This window comes from Stegodyphus dumicola, chromosome 2 (assembly GCF_044657685.1).
Source record: "Stegodyphus dumicola isolate Sdum_Otavi_A_Nest chromosome 2, ASM4465768v1".
Taxonomy (NCBI): Eukaryota; Metazoa; Arthropoda; class Arachnida; order Araneae; family Eresidae; genus Stegodyphus; species Stegodyphus dumicola.
This window is the reverse complement of record NC_140769.1, coordinates 249,165,859-249,186,183: the sequence shown is the minus strand read 5'-3', so window position 1 is coordinate 249,186,183 and position 20,325 is coordinate 249,165,859. Positions and strand designations below refer to the sequence as shown.

General features: G+C 29.3%; 1 protein-coding gene across 5 annotated transcripts in view; it reads right to left on the bottom strand.

The window, feature by feature from the left end:
- The window catches only part of didum (dilute class unconventional myosin), a 148,002-nt gene that overhangs the window by 25,014 nt on the left and 102,663 nt on the right, over positions 1 to 20,325 (bottom strand). For 3 of the 5 annotated variants that reach the window (XM_085811997.1, XM_085811999.1, XM_085811998.1), the window contains 7 exons: positions 12,806 to 12,911; positions 8,566 to 8,758; positions 6,180 to 6,300; positions 5,985 to 6,062; positions 5,154 to 5,244; positions 4,166 to 4,207; positions 2,933 to 3,073 (listed from right to left, as the gene is read on the bottom strand). In XM_085811997.1, coding sequence (XP_085668123.1) covers positions 2,933 to 3,073; positions 4,166 to 4,207; positions 5,154 to 5,244; positions 5,985 to 6,062; positions 6,180 to 6,300; positions 8,566 to 8,758; positions 12,806 to 12,911 — 772 coding nt within the window. The remainder of the gene's footprint in view (positions 1 to 2,932; positions 3,074 to 4,165; positions 4,208 to 5,153; positions 5,245 to 5,984; positions 6,063 to 6,179; positions 6,301 to 8,565; positions 8,759 to 12,805; positions 12,912 to 20,325) is intronic. The other 2 variants (XM_085812000.1, XM_085812001.1) reach the window with 1 other exon arrangement.

Genomic DNA, 20,325 nt, shown 5'->3' with positions numbered 1-20,325 from the left:
AAACTATTTAGTGATAATTCTTGACATAGCAACTACAGATTTTGAACACAGAACAACTTCGTAGATGAATAAAAAAATTATGCTTCTATAAGATTAAAAAGAAAATATTAGTAAAAATATAAAAGTGCATAAGGACATAAACAACTTACGTTGAAAGAAATGTTTAAAAAGCAAAATAAAATAAATGTTAACATCAAGTTTTCTTTCTTTGTTTTCTATTCTTTTTGGAGAAAGGATAAATTTTGATTTTTTTATGCCATAAATGCTTTATTATTTCATAAACAACTACTTCATATTTGTAATTTTATAATTTTTACATGTCATCTAATTAGATTTGAATTAACGATCTAAAATTATGAAATTTGAAAAATCCAGAATCCCTTAACTTTCCAGCGGGCGATTGTATGTGCAAGATACACTAGATATTAATTTCACATTTGTTTCGTAGGCCAGAGGGCGTTATGACTGTGTGCCCCTGACTATTCTCTACTCTTCATTCGCCCTTTTTTCAGTCGTCTGTTGGATTTTGACGGATTAATGCAAGTTTGCAGATTTACTATTTGTACTCCAGAAATACGTGTGACCGTTGAAGTAAGTTTTTGTTATATCTAATTTCCTTTTTCCTTATAGAAAATCTTTATTCTTTTGCATCTAAATCTTATGATTTTATATAATTTGTGTGCATAATTAATTACCTTTAATGATAAAATAGAAGCACTGTATACATCGTATACGAGCAACCATGTATGATATTTTTGTTCTTTTCTTTTCAGTTATGGCGAATAAAAGTGAAATGCTCGACATGAATGATCTGAAGGATTTTGAGATTATAAGAAATATGCTTTTATGTGACAGTGATAACGATGAGGACATTATTTTAGATGAACATTACAGATGAAGATGAGCAAGTTTCAGAAAGAGAAGGTGATTCAGAATCGGAGATAAGTGCAGAGAGCAATTCTGAAGAGGAAAATAATTATGATAACTCTTCCGAAGTGTATATAGCTCATCAAATGAAAAACAGAAAAGTCATCAATTCTTGCACATGGCATAAAGAACCGTTTAACAAAACTAAATGAGTGCCTCATAACATATGTCTTCATGTTCCTAGAGTCATCGGTGACGCTAAATATCTAACAGATATTTTGGATATATGGAAATGCCTCTTTACTGATAGTATGATAGAAATCATCGCTGAAGATATGAATAAGTTTATTTCTTCTGTGAGGTCTAATTATTCTTGTATAAGGGATAGTAGAGACACGGATGGAGCAGAAATAAAAGCTCTTTTGGGCTTACTTTACTTAGCTGGTATTTATCATGGTAACAGAGTTAATCTTGAGGAACTATGGAGAATGGATGATTTTAAAGTAGTAATGAACTTGAAGAGATTTTTGTTTTTATTAAGAGCTTTACGACTTGATGACATAAACACAAGAGCAGAACAAAGAGGAGTTGACCACTTGGCTCCAATAAGAAACATCTTTGAAAAGTTTGTCTCTAATTGCCAGAAGTGCTATTCACTTGGAGAGAATGTCACAATCGATGAGAAATTAGAAGTATTTTGAGGAACATTCAATACACTCCTAAAAAACTGAACAAATATGGCATAAAAATTTATGCCATGGTAGACGCTCGTATGTTTTACACATACAATATGGAAATTTATGCTGGAGTGCAGCCAGATGGTCCTTTTTACGTAAGCAACAAACCACAAGATGTTGTAAAAAGGTTGAAAGAACCTATTCATAACACTGGAAGAAATGTAACTACACAGAAAACTGGTTTTCAAGTTTTGAGTGAGTACAAGATCTAGATGGAAAAAAAAAAAAAAAAAAATGTCATTTGTAGGTACTTTGAAAAAAATAAACCTCAAATTCCGGATCAGTTCAAGCTGACAAAAACTCAGGAACCCAATACAAGTCTTTTTGGATTTATAAAAAATATGAAACTTCTCTTCTATGCACCAAAACATTATAGAAGCGTCATATGATTTCAAGTCTTCATGATGACGTATCAATAGATGAAGATATCCAGGACCAAATGAAATCTGAGATTATCACATTTTACAATTGTACCAAAGGAGGTGTGGATACAGTGGACAAACTCAGTACTTCCTACAATATTGCCAGGAACACCAGGTGTTGGCCTCTTGTAGTTTTCTTCTCTATGCTGAATATAGCAGCAATCAACAGCTACATAGTTCATTTAATGCATAATAGTGAAAAATTACTTAGAAGGCAATACCGGCAAAAGCTAGGAAATGCTCTTATCAAAGAAAACGTTGAAAGAAGAAGCCTTACCTCTCTTCAAAGTGAGCTGAAATTAAAATTGTTGAAACAAAAAGCAGGTTGGTTAGGTGTTGTTGAAGAAATGACTTCAGGGGAAAAGAGATGCAAACCTTGCCAAAATGACAAGCGCACTAAAATTACGAGATTCAGCTGTGAGATTTGTTTAAAATTCATTTGTCTAGAGCACTGTAAACGCATTTGTTCAAACTGCAGCGATGCAATGAAGTGATTATGAAAATGATTTTTTATGTAATATTTAATGCGATTTTCCACTTACTGATTAAAAATATAAAAGTTCAGTTGAAATATTGGCAGTTTAATTTTGCTTTACTTTCAAGTTAGTTTGGTAAATCTTTAGTCCTTTTTATATTGTTTTAGTGTTTTATACTTATTTTATTTTCCTTAATTTAAAGTTAATATTGTTTAACTCAATTGTACTTATTAACATTTAACTATTTACAAAATAATTTTAATATTTTTGCTCTGGAAAATTTATTTTCTATAATAGCCCATCTAGGAAATACGCGCGATCTTTCTTGTTGGTGCAGAAGTAGCACCCGCTGGAAGGTTAAGTTCTGGATCTTGAACTTTGTATTTTATGTATAATTGAATAAATATATAACACAGTGATTCATACTTACCATAGATAAGATTTTTAATAATAAGGGGTTCATCTTCCTTTTTATATTCAAACATTCCCAAATATTCCACTTCCTTATGTTTAACTAATGGCATATCATTTGGCTTTTCTTTTATTTCTATATCCAATACAGGTTCCCCACCTAAATAATATATGATTACGATTTTGAAAAAAAAAAAAAATTATTAAAATTAATTGAAAATGCATTCAAACAAGAAGTTTTACAAACAATAATACAAAAGTTACTAATCATGAACTATATAAATCTATATATGCAAGAGAAACATATGAAAAATATATCTAATATCAGTAAAAAATATACCATTTACATAGTAATAAAATTTATTATATACATTTTTATTCATAGCATACCAGAAGAAAACTTCTAAAGCTTTTTCCATGCTTTTCTCATGTGCATATGCCAGAATCACATGTATTTTTAGAGATTTGTGGCAAACTTAACTGTACTGATTTTTATTAATGGTGGAACAATCAGAAAATGTGTGAGTACTTTCCTAACTATAGTGCAGTCTTTAAATTAAGACATTATACAATAAAATAATGTAACATATCAGAGTAAGTAGCATAAATATACAGCAGTTATTGGAGTTTGAAGTGAGCTTTTATTTCCTGTTGCAGATGCAGAGGAAGAGATCTTAAATAAGGTTTTCCTATGATAATCATTTTTTAAGCCCTTGATACACAACTTCCCAAATGTGCTATGATGGTGTTACGCTAACTGGGTGAAAGCACACTTAAATTACTCAGATATGGCACATGTGAAACTTTCCAGCATGTGAACTTTCTGGTTTATAGAATTTGGAATCATGGGTGAGATTCCTTGTCCCAAAGATTCCATCAACCAAAGGCCTCATACATGACCAACACATGAGACTAACTTCAAAATAAATACTGAATCAATACGAATTTGACAGCAATGTGTATCTGAGAAAACTTTCTCAAAATTTCAAAAATTTTCCAATATGAGATTTTATTAAGTATGAAATTTGATGAAACTGCAGAATTTTTGCTCGAAATTAAAAATCCCTATTTATAAAAAATTAATTTTTATTACAGCTCTTTTTTATTGTGGTTTTGAAATTCCAAAGTATAACCTTTTTAAATCTTTAAATATTATAACAAAGAAAAGTATGATAGCCAAGAAAATTGTCATACAATAGTTTAATCGCATATTTAAATAACACAATAAATTAACCACAAATTCTTTACTCACCATGAGGACTAAGAATCACAGAAGAACGTTTAGAAGCTACGCCTGCAATCAGAGATGAAAGCAAACATGGGAATAAATGACAGAAAACCAACCACCAAAAGTCAGAAAATGTTCAAGACGTGTTAGAATGATAGAGAGTGTTGATGCCATACGACAATGTTAAAACAACACAAAAGCAAAGCATTACATGGCAGATATTAAGAAGAAAGGAAAAGCTTACGTGACACAAATATTAGAGAGACTGACAGAGGAATGCAGAAAATGAAGTAATGAAGCAGACAAGAACTGAATAAATTTACAAAAATTTTATGGCTGAAGTGGGAATAATAATGCAATGACTAATCACAAAAACTAAAGCTGCATGCAATGAATTTCATCTACAATGTATTTAAAAATCCAATAAATTCAGGAAGCATCAAAATAGGCAATTATTTGACAATGAAATACATTGCATTATATGTAAAACATTACAAAAATTTATATATGATAATACACTAATGTGAGCTATTGAAATGTAAATGAATTGCCTTGGAATACAGATTCCAGTGAGTTCTTTAAATAAAAAGCTTATTTTATATTTTATTCTCAGAAATCTATGCAACATTTAAAAATATGCTTTAAAATCTTAGCAACTCTTAATTAATATAAAAAAAGATCAGGTTGCTTTACAAGAATTAGAAATGTATTTGCAAGGAAAAAAAATTTTAAGCCTGCGACCTCTAGAATGGAAATATAATATTCGTAAATTTATTTTTCATTGCAGATCAACTAATTAGTTTTTACAAGTTTTCTTTTTAATAAAAGTAATTTTTTTTATTTTACATACATAAAAATAACGAATGATTACTCATACTTAACTGAAAATAGAAACCAAATTTAAAACACTATTTACATTATAAGTTTGCCAAAAACTTAAACAAAAAGTACAAATGATTTATACAATTACATATACAATTAAATTAACCACACAAACAACATATAATCTTACCTGTATCTTTAATTTTCTTAGCATATATCTTCAATTGTTTCTTTAGTTTTTTTATTTGCTCCGATAAAGTGTCAATCTTTTCCCTAAGATCCTAAAAAATAAGAAAAGAACAGCAATTAGCAATTACTATTCAACAACTCAATTTGGTTGGTTATTGTTTCTGAAGCAAATGTTCACAGAGTTGTCACGCTGAACAATTTGACAAAACTAGGTATAAAGTCAAACACCATTAGCTAATATTATATTACGAATTCTTCCAGCTCCAAAAATACATTTTTGGGAGGAAAGCACTATTTTAATGATATTCATCTTTCAGGATGAAAAAGAAAAGAATTTATCTACCTTATAATAAAACTGCAAAATTCTGTATAGCTTGATACAGGCTAACCTTTAGATTTATTTATATCAAAATATGATTTCTTCAGTTATGAATAATGCCTTCAATAATTTACATAGTTCAATTAAGAGAACAACCAGAATTATGAAAAATTCCTTCAATAATTTATGTTTCATTAAAATTTTTGCAATTATGAAAAATAATTTGTCATTTAACTTTTTTTTTTTTTTTTTTTAATTTTATAAAAATCTACAGAAGTGATTTTCTCACAAAATTTTTAAGAACAGAATAAACAGTAATTGTGGCTTCTGCAGTTTAGAAGAATTTTATGATAATGTTTATGATAATGTATCCCCCCTTTTTAGGGGTGGTGGTGGTGAAGGGAAGTCTATTTAAAATAATCAGAAAGTAAATGGTAAATTAAAAGAGGGGAATTCATCACAATTATCAAAAAGAATTTATAAGTAATTAATAAAAACTACAATTACACTTACCACATTTTCACTCGTTAAACGATTTATTTCATGCTGTAAAATAGCATCAGTCTGAGCCTGGGGTGTTTTCTTCAGATTCTATTTGAGGGAAGGAAAAAGTATTCTCAATTCTTAATTTAAAAGTGCAATTCTTAATTTTACAAAATATGTAAAAACTGTAATTAAAAAAAAAAATTTTTTTTTTTCATTACTTGCCTGACTTAAAAGTTTTTGCTGTCTCTCATTATCCTCTTGCAACTTTTGTAATTCATGCCTTAATTCTTTTTCCATTTTTTCGGCATTAGTTTTCTCAGTCTGGATTTCAGCCTCAAGTTGTCTAATTAAATTGAAACAAACCATAAAACAAATGCATATTAAAAATTACAATTTTAAAATATTTGAAATTAACAATATATTTCCAACTACTAAACAGTAATATATAGTTCTCTACTTATCCGAGCCATTTAGCTTAAATAGACATTAGTAAAATTAACAGACTGAACCAAAATGACTTATGATAAAATGAAAATAAATGTGTTATATAAATGTCAAATTGAATAATAAAGAAATTAAAATCTTGTAGAAATGTAATTCCTGATAAGGAAAATATCATTTAGATTATTAGGCTTTCAAATGTCTTCTATTGTTGAAATGGAGAAAGAAGGGAGGGAGAAAAAAGTAAAACACAATTGAAGATTCAACCAAAAAAGTGCAAAACTTCTGATTTAAGATAAAAATGTACACACATATCGAAAAGTATTTTGTGTAAATAAAAAGAATATCATTAAAATTGATAGGTTCTTTTAAATATAATATCAGGATGTATTTATATGTGCTTTTCAATGTGTTGTGTTTATTATTTAAGCTGTCTCTTAAAAAATAGTATACACGAGGTATATTTTCCCTCGCACTTTTCAAGAGCTAAAATTAATAGGAAAATGTGGGAAAACATGTAAGTAAATATAGAATATAACACAGTTATTTGATGCACTAAATAAGTGCTGTACAAGTTCTAATGTGATGTTTTAATAAACAAAAACCATTATTTTTTGCACATTTTTAATGTTTGAACAAAATAATCTTATATTATTAATACATCTCAAATGCTCATATTATTATTGCAGCAGGTGCTGCTTAATGTAATCACTGTTAATGTTACCAATTAGATACTGCTATCGAATTCTCGAACATTTGTATATGAAAACATGGAAAATGCATTACTTATTGTCATCAATAAGTCAGTTAATGCTATCAAAATTTAAAATAATAATAATAATAATAATAATAATAATAATAATAATAATAACAATAATTTTTAAAAATAGGAAAGCTTTCAGATTTTACATTACGCCCAAAAGAGCATTTTTTTTTAAACGTTTTGTGTGTTACCTTTATTCATTAAATATAATGTTCTTCGCACTTAAACCATAAAATTTAATTCAACAGCAATGTTGCAAAATAATTTTTAAATGAGCATATCTTTAGAATTTCCGACACACAGACTCGTTCCTTGGAGATAAAAATGTTTTTTCCTCCGTACAGTAATGCCATTGCTCGCTTTTAAATTGTTGAATTTGTTAATAAAACATTTGTTAAAGTTTTAAAAAATATGAAATAGATAATAAAACAAAATTTGGGTTTCCAGATGCTCACATTCGGGTGGAAATGTATGTTATTCAAAATTTGATGACTCTAGGTACTGTTGTTTTATCTCAATGTGAGCAACATACATACATTTATGCAGATTCTTCATTATTTAATTTCTTCAAATATAATACAGGGCTTTAATATTTGATGGCGACAATTTGAAAAGTAAACTGACATTGCAACATAAAATCCCAAAATGAAATTCATAGTTCTTCTGGGCAAATTGCCCCTTTGGACTAAAAAAAATCTGAAAGCTTTCAGATTTTATATTATGCCTAAAGGGCATAATATAAAATCTGAAAATTATTGTTATTATTTTATATTATGCCATTTTTTTTAGCATTTTGTGTGTTAACTTTATTTATTCAATATCATGTACTTCACACTTAAGCCATAAAATTAAATAATATGACAAACCATATTTCATTTTTCTTTCAAATTTATTCTGCTATTAACAAACTAAGCGATTTAAAAGAAATTAATGCAGATTCTTGTTAATTATTACTAACTAGTCAGACCCATGAAATTACATTAGCCAGATTCATTAAAATAATTACATATATATTTCTTTTTTTAATAAATATTTTAGGTGGCTGGCTGCTCAAGTGCCCAGTTACTTTCATTAGATGCCTTCAATATGTTTTTATAAATTTTGCTATGTAAATTATACTACTGGAAAAAAAAAAAAAAAAAAAAAAATTTCACCAAAATACCTTATCCTCATTCACTTGTCATTTATGAATCATACAATTCAAAATTGAATACAATGAATGTGAAACGAAGTATTTGATGAAAATATTGAGAAATTATTTGTTAAGAAACTTTCCCTTTCAAAACTCTTTACTCTTTTATTTTTTATTAGAATTTATACTCTTTTATTAGAATGCTGTTGTTATGTTAAGCAATGCTATGAGGACTTAAAATGGAAAATGGGGGGGGGAGGATGAGGACTTACCTAATGAGAGTTTTTTGTGTTTCAAATGCCATAAGGAGTTCACCATCTTCATTTATAAGTTCCATATGGCTTCCATATGAAGGTTGGCCTGAAGGTGGATGCACTGGAAGGTTTCTATCTGCAAGTATAGTTCTCAACTGAATACATTCCTCTCTTCTCCTTTCCAATTCCTCTTGCATTGCCTCAAACTGATCTGAAAATTCACCACCACATTTTTTTTTTTAATCTCAAATTAACACAATTTTGATAAATAAATTTAACTGACTTCTTCAAATTGAAAGAAATTTGGAGTTTAAAATAGTCGAAATCAGAAATTGGCTCGGATGCAAAAGTGCACTAGGATTATGCCAACTGTGTCGCCTCAAAGAAGCAGAATTTGAAAGATGCATTCTCATGAATACACTATCACCATTTTTTGAATATATTTGAGTTCATGGTTCTGCTGCACATTGTTTTTTATGTATTTTGTATTTGGCCTCATTTACTTAATATGTATTTTGTGCTTTATTTTCTGCAATTTGTTTTCTTGTACAATTTTTTGTTATTTTGGTTTATGAGCAGTTATTCTATTTTAATACATGTGAGTATTTTATTATTTTTTAGTATTTGTAAGTACACTGAAAATATATACACAGCTTTAAATACAACTGAACATGGTGATAAAGGCCTTGGTGATATGTGAAACTTTTTCATAAACTAGATGACATTTTGGAAACTTTTAAAAAACATGTTATTGAGAGCTTAGGACTAATATTTCTGGTATGTTCTAGTACTGCTGTTCCCTTTCGACCACAATTTTAGCAAAAGTATATTAAGCAAAGTGTCATTAAGTGTCACAGCATATTAAGCAAAGTGTCATAATTGGAAGTAAATCTAATCTATAGCTTACTGGTATGTGCTGTATAGAGTCGAGCAGCAATATTTTTATTTAAGATACTTGTTCCTGTGTTAAATAGAATAAATTAATATTCTTGTAATTATGTGAATGTTTTTCTTCTTCATGTGACCTGGTTATTTAAGAGATCTTTAAAAACTGTTAATATGCAACAATAAAAATTAGAAAAATTAATATCTTCATAGAATGACTATTTGTGAGGACATTATCCCAATTATAAATATCAACATATGATACTTCATGAAAAAAAAGGGGCTATAAACTTCATTTTTAAATTAACTATAGGTGACAATTATTTCTAAAAATGCAGGATTGAAACAATATATTTAGAAACAGCATATTTCAAGCAACACATAATTTAAGTGACTTTTGATATAATTATTTGAAAACTGAAAATGCAAATATTAAAACTTAGCATTCTGCGCCTTCAGCAAACATTATTAATTACTCTAAAGCAATTACAAAAATTTTAATTTCAAGTTATAAAATATTTATCTTACTTTGAGATATGTTTTTTCCTAAATTGCATAATTAGGGCATATTTAAGTATAATTAGGACAAAGAATTTCAAGGTGAAAACAATCAATAAAAAGTACTTCTAAAGTACCATTTTTATATACAACAAAGAATACATAATTAAAATTAACAAATCTATCTTAACACACAGAGAAACAAGAGAAAATTTTACATTAGTTATTTGGATAAAAAAAATCAGGTTTTATATAACATGAGATATTAAATTTACATTTCTTCTTCCTTTTAGAGTTCTAGGAAGATGTGTTTGGTTTTGCATTAAAATCTTTTAATTACTGTTGGGCACTTTACATATTCTGTTACATTCTCCTTTTTACTGCTGAGTATTGTATTTTCCTCTTCTGAAAAAGTTTTCATTGCTGTAACTCATTCGCCCATAAATATGAGCAAAAAAACAACAGGCACATACTTTTTGTCTAGTTGGTGCAGCAGCAAGTAAAACTTACTAAACGTTTTCAGGAACCTGGCACTAAATATTTGCTCATAGACTCCAACTACTATGGATTCTGTGAAAAACTGAAAGTATAAAAAAACTACGGATTTTGCAAAAACAGGGTAGAAGAACCAGTACGCAAAACAGAACCAACTAATTCATCCTATGATTGGCTGAATACTTGTGTCATTATATACGACACATTGAGTGCATTGCTGGTTTTGAAAAATAGCCAATTGTAGATCAGTAACTCCAACCATTAATCACTTGCCAATAGTTTCCCCGCACTTCCAGGTTCATTGCAGCTGCTTGTTTAGCCTGTTTTTGGCTCCATTGTTTAAATGACGGGCAGCGCTTAGCGTGTGTCTTGTGAGCTGTGATTCAGGTAGAAGTTTTTTGTTAATTATGCAGAAATGGAAATGAGAAGAAGCTAAAATGATCAAATGAAGAAGCTAAAATTATCAAAGCAGAAATTTAAAGATTCGTATTCTTCAGAACTTCCCTGTATTAAAACAACCAAAATTTCTGTGAATCATGAACATTGCAGTGTATGCAACAAAGACTTCTCAGTTGCACATGGCAGAAAAGATGACTGTAAACGGCATGTTTTTTTTCTCAAAAGCATAAAGAACTTGGCACTGTAAAATCTAAAGAAATAATGAATTTCTTAATAAAAGATGGTGAAACAGATGCTATAAAAGCTGAATGTTATTTTGTTCGATTTTTAATTGAACATAATCTACCGATTTCCGTTTCTGATCATTCCAAACAGCTTTTCAAAGCTATGTTTCCGGATTTAACTTTTAATGAATTTATTTGTTAGATTCATAAAACCATCAGTAATTTCTAAAGAAAATGAAGATGTTACTCCAACAGCTGTTCCATTTTAGAAGTATAGCAAACAAAAAGAAAATGAAAATTTAGTGACTGGTGCGGAAACAAGATTATATTTAAAAAATGCCAAGTTGAATGAAAGTGAAGTGAAATCATTTTTCAATTCAGTGTGAGCTTTTTTTGTAACTGCATGTTCATATATAATAGATAAATTTCCACTAAGTGATCCATTTCTAAAACATGCTGAAGTTGCTGATATCAACTTGAGAAATGATGTTTCATTTTCATCTGTTCTTTACTTGATGAATACTTTCCTATCCATCATTGATGAAAAATATTTTAATCAAGTGGAAAGTGTATGTAGGTGATTTGAAAGAAATTGTAGATTTGTGTATGGATATAGCATGGGGAGAAATTGCTAAATTAAAAATATGAATGGGTGTATTAAATACAAAGTACTGCCTATTGTAATGCTTGCTGTCTTAATAATACCTTATTCAAATGCAGCTTGCAAAAGAATTTTTTCTACTGTTAAAAAAAATCAAGATGGAATTTTGACCAAATTTAGATTCTTAAATTCTCAAAGCAGTTTTGAATGAAAAAATAAATATGCAGGCAAATGAAGAACTGTGTTATAAAAAAACATTCTCAAAATCAGAACTTAAGCTTGTTAAGCATGCTACACATAAATCTATTCAATTCGTAAATTATAAGTATTTTTAATACTTATATGTATTATTCTTGGTTATCTAATTTTTAAAAAAAATTTTATTTCCCTGTGGAATAATCCAGAATAGAGATATATGATTTATGGATTCTGATTTTTTCTATGAATAGTAGTGATTTAAAATACTTGCTTTACTCATATATTAGTAGATTTAGGGATATACATGCTTGAGGAGTTAAATGACAATTTATAATTAAATGTGCATATAATTTACAAGACATTTTTATTTATCCAGTTTTATATGTATATGGATTTTAAATGTAATAAAATTTATTACAATTAGTGATTAATTAAAATTTAATGAATGGTTAATTACAACATGTATTATGCGCACACTTTCAAAGTTGTAAAAATGTTGTTCGCACGTTGACTACTGACAAGATTTGCTGCAGGTTGGAGTAAGTGACTAAACTCTCGGGGTCCTGTGACAAGCTGAGCACTTGTTCTGGGCATATGGTCAAGAAAGCACATTTTGGGGCACTGCAGGCCTTGGCACATTAGGGCTGTTTGCGCCACTGAGTTTTTTTTTTTTTTTTTAGTTTAGTTTGGAGTCTACGTTTACTTTAGCTTAGCACTTCTGGGGCAATGTACATTTCTGGGACCATGTATTTTTCTAAGCACAATTTAGGAATGCAGATATAGCAATCCTAATACTGCAGCAGATATAAACATGAATATATACACTTGATACACAGTATTCAAACAATAAAATACATGTCACATGCACACAATTCTCTAAAATTATGTATTAATATGTAAAGTCTAAAAAACAAATTAAGTTTTTATGTAAAATTATGTAAAATATTTATATGCTCACCAAGTAAATCTTGAGCTTTATTCGACGGATCTTCTTTTGCTAAAGACTGTCTCAAACGATTAATATCATTCTTTAGTTTTGAATTTTCCATTTCTAGATCTTGAAGCTAAAATAATAAAGAAAATGTTTGTCAGATATATTATAATTAACTAAAAATAATACATAAAATGACAAAACATACTTCCTATATGTAAAGTTATGAAGATTAAATATATCTAATATAAAATGTTATAATTTCATGATATATTAAACTATTGTATTGTTAAAAAGGTCATTTGTAAAATGGTAATATTTTGTGGGAAAATTTGAGAAATATTCACTAAATATTAAACTAATAATTAAATTCTATAAATTAAGTTTAATAAGCTCTTACTTTAAAACGTATTTTAATTAGTAAGGTATTTAGTAACTTATTGTTTAAAAAGTGAAAAATACCAAAGATGACTTTTTAACCACTGATAATGCCACTGTTTAAATAAAATTATCCTCACAACAGAATCATCTAGATTATCATATAAGCATAGTTCGAAAAGGGCCAGGACACCTCGTATAGTTTTAATATTAATTGTGCTTCCTTTCAAGTTAAACAAACGTATAGTTCAAACAAACTCTAGTTTAGTTAGTCATAATTATCTCATAATTCATAAAAAATCTCATTAGCAAATTAATATATAAAGTATGCATGAAAAAAAAGGATTAAAAAAAATTACCAAATTATTTCTGAAAACGTATATGTATCTAAATTTTTAATTAGTTAACACAGCTAAATATTTCTTTCTCTTTCTTATTTAAAGAAAATAAAAACTGTGAGTGTAATTGAAGTCAAATTTCACATACATTCTAAGGGCCCTATCACTTCTATAGACGTGCGCGCTTACTCGGGACAATTCTGAGAAACGAGATTCTAGTAGTACGGCTTTAAGCGGCAGGCTTCCGAGAAATGTTTCGTATAGCTAGGAGGAACGTGTCCCGGCTACGAGCAACATTTAAAACTTTCCCGAAAATGTTCCGGCTGGAGACGTGTTCCTCGAACGTTCCACCAATCAGACGAAAGTTCTGCTTCTGAAGGATCACGGGTAACTTTCAATATGGCGATGGCTCTCACTGTGAAGTCACGGACGGTGGAAATAGAGGCCAATTTAATTATTGCTGTTTTGTTGTAATACAACTGCCTGAGTAATTTTTTAAATGTTTATATATTCATTAAATATATAATCGTGGAAATTTCAGAGTTGACAGTATTTTACGACATTCTTGCAGTTCGGATTTGTTTACAAATTGTTCATCGCCAAAAGTTCGCCAAATTTGTCGTATTTCGTGCTGATCGTGTATTATCATTGTTATATAATAGAATTTTATTTCTTAAATTTAAGTTGAATAATTTTTTTAAATCCGTTTGTATATGCGTGGCTTTTTTCCTAATTACTTATCTTTTAAATTGTTAATTGCATAATCAGTGACACATTTTTAACAGCATAAAAGATATATAAAAAGAGAAAAGCACAGCTTATGTAATAATGAGAATACTCATTAAATTTATCTATTATTTTCATGTTATTAATGAAATACTTTTTGCATTATAAATACAATAGAAACTATACTTTTATTGTAAATGCTACATATTGAAACATTGGAAATTTATGGATTTATTATTATGCATGATGAAAAACATTTGTATATACATTCATTAATATAAATCTTATTCATTACATTAATACTAATAAATATATATTAACAACTTCTAAACCATCGCATCTCTCTGTATGTAAATATATGACTTATTAGATGTGTACATATATATGTATGTAAGATAAAAATGTATGAATCAGAATTATAATATAACTATAAACATTAATTCTTCCTCTCTATTCTAAAATCGTAATAACTTATCTGCATTGCGTCATTCAAATTAATCATGCGATCTTACGTAACCGTTAATACCAGATGCCTCTTGACAACCAATCACCGAATCGTAAACCGAAACTTTTCTCTTCGCGTGCTTCCATCTTTCATAACTACGCATTTCAGCTTTGCTCTTTACTCTGCTAAGATGTAGTTCCGCTGGCTTGCTTTCGATCCCAACAATATCAAAAAGGTAAATCTTCTGTGGAAAGGCACGACTAGAGTGCCAAGTGATTGTGGCCACAAATATCAATTGGAAATAAAAATGGAATTAAAACTGCCTCGACTGCCAAGTTCTTTAAATACGATGCAATCAGATTACTCTTCTTCAATATAGGGTAACTACGCATCTACAGTGCTCCGTCTTTTCCTTTGCTCTTATTATGACAATTAAGCCGGTAGGATAGTTTCCTGAAGCCTGAAACCTCAATGGAAAATTTAATTCAGCTCTTCAAATCATCGTTTTGTGATAAATCCAAGATAACGTGAACGAAGTGAATCATCAAGTTTGTTTTTTCAGTGTTTAAAAAATAACAGATCATTCTTCTGCTGTGGTGTTTTGCAAGTGCTTCAAAAAATAATCACGCATAGTGTTTAAAGATTAAAAGTAATATCTCGATAAATTGAGAAGTTCGAATGCCTAGTAAAAAGAAAATCATCAGCGAGTTATCGTTTAGGAATTAAGCATTACAGCGGGTTCAAGGTCGATCCGAGTTAGTGTTTGCAAGCATGTGCGACAGAAAATTATTTGCACTTCCGCTTTTTCAACAGCTCAAAAATTATTACATTCGTGTGAATCTAGCTCAGGAACTAAATTATTTAATATGCTGCGAATTCTATAGTTTTCATTTCAACTTTGGTTAAAATCTGCAATTTGTTTTGAGAAAATCTGAAATTCTTGTTCATTAATTTTTCTAATTTTTCATAATTATGTGTGAGCAAATTAAGTAATTAATTTTAAGCTATATTCATAGGGAAGGATATTAAGATAAAAGTTTTTATGTTTTTGGAATTGTGTTGAGAATTTTGAATACGAATTTTATAATTATTCTAAAAATAAAGATGTTAAAATAAGTGAAATTATTACAGATATGTAATATGAAGTTATGATAAATGCATGTTAAAATTTATGGGTTATTGTGTGTTAAGTATAGTATGATGAGGGTGTACTGGTTCCTTCAACAGAGGCCTGTAATTACCTCTGTACAGTTGTTCCTATTACCCTCTTCATGCAAGATAATGTTGGAGGCTCTCATTTTATGAGTGTGTGAAAATTTTTTATATTATTATTATTATAATTATATTTTTTTTATTATGGAATGTATTAGTGCAGTTCTCAAAGGCCAGTTACCTTAATGCGAGGAACGGAGGCCTTTTCAAGTAACTGCCTAGGCACCCTGGCCCACTAGTGCAGAGAACACACTGGTTAGCTCAAGAGGACAGCCCTATTGATGGATATGTTTGTTTAGAAGTATTGCGAGGCTTCCAATTTGGTAAAATCAGGAATTGTAAATGGAAAGATGATAAAGGTGAAACCATAAATTCTGAAAATCTTCTCGTTATTTATAATGTTAAATTATAATTTATCAGTATAGAAATAAGTATCATAAATATTTATGTGCATTACATTTAACTATAAGTAATGATTATGTAAAAGTTTTTGTGATATTCTGCAATAACAAGAACCTTCCCTGAAGAATTATGATTATGTGAATTCTGAAACAAAAAGACTTTTGGACTGAAATGGTGAAAAATTCAATAGGACTCTAAAAATTAAAAATTTATTTAAAAAAATTTATAAATTATACTTTACAGAACAAAAATTTGATGACTTATGTTTTTTTTTTTTTTTTTTTTTTTTTTTTTTTTTTTTTTTTAACATTTGCTAGTGCTTTAACTCTTTCTCTTTAAAAAGGCTTCTCTATCGCTACGCCTTTTTCTTTTCGAAGGGGGGGGGATATGTAAGATAAAAATGTATGAATCAGAATTATAATATAACTATAAACATTAATTCTTCCTCTCTATTCTAAAATCGTAATAACTTATCTGCATTGCATCATTCAAATTAATCATGCGATCTTACATAACCGTTAATACCAGATGCCTCTTGACAACCAATCACCGAATCGTAAACCGAAACTTTTCTCTTCGCGTGCTTCCATCTTTCATAACTACGCATTTCAGCTTTGCTCTTTACTCTGCTAAGATGTAATTCCGCTGGCTTGCTTTCGATCCCAACAATATCAAAAAGGTAAATCTTCTGTGGAAAGGCACGACTAGAGTGCCAAGTGATTGTGGCCACAAATATCAATTGGAAATAAAAATGGAATTAAAACTGCCTCGACTGCCAAGTTCTTTAAATACGACGCAATCAGATTACTCTTCTTCAATATAGGGTAACTACGCATCTACAGTGCTCCGTCTTTTCCTTTGCTCTTATTATGACATGTATGTATGAATACAAAAATGAACATTGCCAAGAAGTTTATTTGAAGTTATTTTTAATTCAAATAATGATTATGTAATTGGCAGCAACTATAGTTATCAGTTCTTTGCAAATTATTATGGGTATGTAATAATCAGTTGAAAAATAATTGATGAGTATTTGAGAACTAAAGAGTGTACACATTTTGTTATTGGTTAAATTCATAATTATATCATACGTATGATCTACATAATAAAAACATGACTAATAAATAATACGAAATGTAACAGCTGTGCATTTATAACATTTGATTACTTAAAACAGTGCACAACTGATTATCACCTTCATGTCTGTTTACATAATGAATTGCACTTTCCAATTAAGTGCATGGGCCTACTAGTGGCCGAAGCGTCGTTGAACACTGGTAGTTCTGTCTTAGGTTAGAATGCCGCGAACGGGCTAGCTACATGACGTTTCCTTGGTTTGCCCCATTTGTAACTGGTATACGAGCCAGTTTTAAAAAATCTTCTACAAAGGGATCCCTCCTGTTGTTATCCCTGGATGCTTTGCGGTAATCACATAAAACAAACTGAGCCCACCATCGGCCGAGTGGTAAAGTCGCTGAACACTGGTAGTTCGGTCCGAGGTTCGAATTCCGCGAACGGGCTGGCTGCATGGCGCTTTCTTGGTTTTCTCCAAGTGTAACATGTATACGAGCCAGTTTCCCTTAGAAAGTCCTCCACGAAGGCATCCCTTCCCTTAGGCAGATAGCCCTAGTGTGCTTTGCTGTAATCTCAATAAACCAAACCATAAAACAAACTCATGATGTGAACACCTAATTTCTAGAGTTGGTATAATTAATGTGTTTTAGGTATATTACCGAATGTTCTATGGGACAGTAAACAACTCGCACATGTTTGATTGCTCATGTATTCATATGCTTTATTTGATTTTCATTTTGCTGAATAGTATCTGCTGGCTGTGAGGAGCTAAATATCAGCCATATAGATTTTTGTCATAAAAGGTCTTTTTTTTTTTTTTTTTTTGTCTGTTTGTTTGAATGGACAGAACAGTAATTATGAGCCATAAAGTTAGTCAAAAAATGCTTTCACCAGGTCACAAATTTTCCAGTGAGCCATCAAATTTTCATTGAAATGCAGACAACAGAAAATACACATAAGCGATGTGTGATAAATAGACTTATCCAGCACATGTTTTTAAACTATTCTTAGTGTATACAGAATTTGGCTGTTACTGATGTAATTGATTGCTATAACCGGAAGTGTGTTTATCTGTTACATGAAGTGCCAGAGTGGAGATCAAAGTGATTAACTTGATAATCACCTTTCTATTATCTTCCATTACTAACAATAAAGTTTAAAACGAAAAGCGTGTGAGCGATACAAAACAACACGAAGAAGCGAATGTCACTTGAAAGAAAACGTCACTTTCGCCAATCTGAGCGATAACTGATTCTTCTTTGGCTTTCAGCCTGTTTACCAAGTGAAGAGGGTACCCTATTTCGCCAAAGGCCGTTTCTCAGAACTGTTGCTGCAAACGTTTTGTTCCAGCAACAAACAGCTAATGTGATAACGCTTTAAGACAGCAGACTGGCCCTACTAAAAATTTGAGAAATACTACTGACTTCCACATATCAGAAAGCATGCTTTCTGTTTCTCAGATTGGAAGGAAAATGTACATTACACTGATATTTCAAATATAATAAATTTTAAAATAAATATAAAAAAAGAGATATAAATAATAAAATTAGAAGAGCTTGAAATCTTAAAAACATATTACATTATCATATGGTAATTCATTTCACATTTTTTTATAACAAAATTTTCAATTAGTTCAATAAATAGTTAAAATAATACTTTCACATGGGCAGTTTAAAATTTTTTCACATACATTTCTGAAACTGTTTTTTTTCACGTGATATTTATCTTTTGATTATTGTAAAACTTTTAAACCAGTTTTTTGCAATACACTAAAATTTAATGCACTAAACTAAACATATTTTGCATACTATTAAAAGAAAACATAATTAAAAATTACAAATAATTAAAATAATTAACCTACAATGTTTATAACTATTTTATTTATGCAAAAATAGACAAAATTTTTACAAATTACATGTGAATTTCTAAACCTGTCAACCACGAGAAGAAATTATATGCTATGTAAAGTTTATCATGTTGTTATGAAACATAAATATTGAAATCTATACCTACTTAACTACCTTAGCTGTCTCTATTAATTCTAAGAGAAATTGGACATTAACTACACATAAACTACTCAAAATAACTAAGCATTTTTACTCAAAATAACTAAGCATTTTGAAACACTACTACTACTACTACAAAAAACGACTAATAAAAATTAATGCTATTTAAATTCAATTTTATTGCCATATTAAATCCTTAAATAACAGTTTTCCATTTGCAAATATATATATACATCTTAAGTTTGGGAATGAAAAACTGTATTATTTAATAATAATAATACAAAACGATTGCTAATCTGAACTAACTCAGTGGTCTCAAACTTGTGACATTTAAACTATTGCAGCAGTTTCAAACTCGTAGCCTGAAAATACATTTCAGTTATATATTTGTTGCAGATACAATGCTTATAGTTTAGACACATAAAAATATCGATTTATCTCATGTGCTACTGAAAGGAGAGGAAAAAAAAAAAGACAGACTAGAAAGGGGGTAGAATTTTCCATGTCGGTACAATCAGTAAATTTAGTTTGCCCTGGCAGCCGCTTCACTACTCTTTAATTTTCTGGTTAAGGTTAAAAGTAATAATGATTAATTCAATATATTGGAATTACCAGAAATAAATGTCACCCTGAAAATTAAATATTTAAGTGTCAATATGCTTGAATTACAAAGTATAACCAACAGAAATTTTTTAGAGGTACCAACCTTTAAATTTCATAAAGAAAACTAACATAAATTTGAATTTTTTTTTTTTTAAATGTATGTTTTGGTAAATATTTAGTAAGTGAAAATTAATTTTAGTTTTAGATTTATTTATTTATTTGTTAAAAATGCTTCAAAATTTTATTTAAAAAAATATTTTGGGTCATCAGCTACTTTCAGATTGTGTAGTCGACCTGCATGCAATGCTACATCCAATTAATTAATTGAAAAAATGAGAATCAAAAACAAATAATTTTATGTTC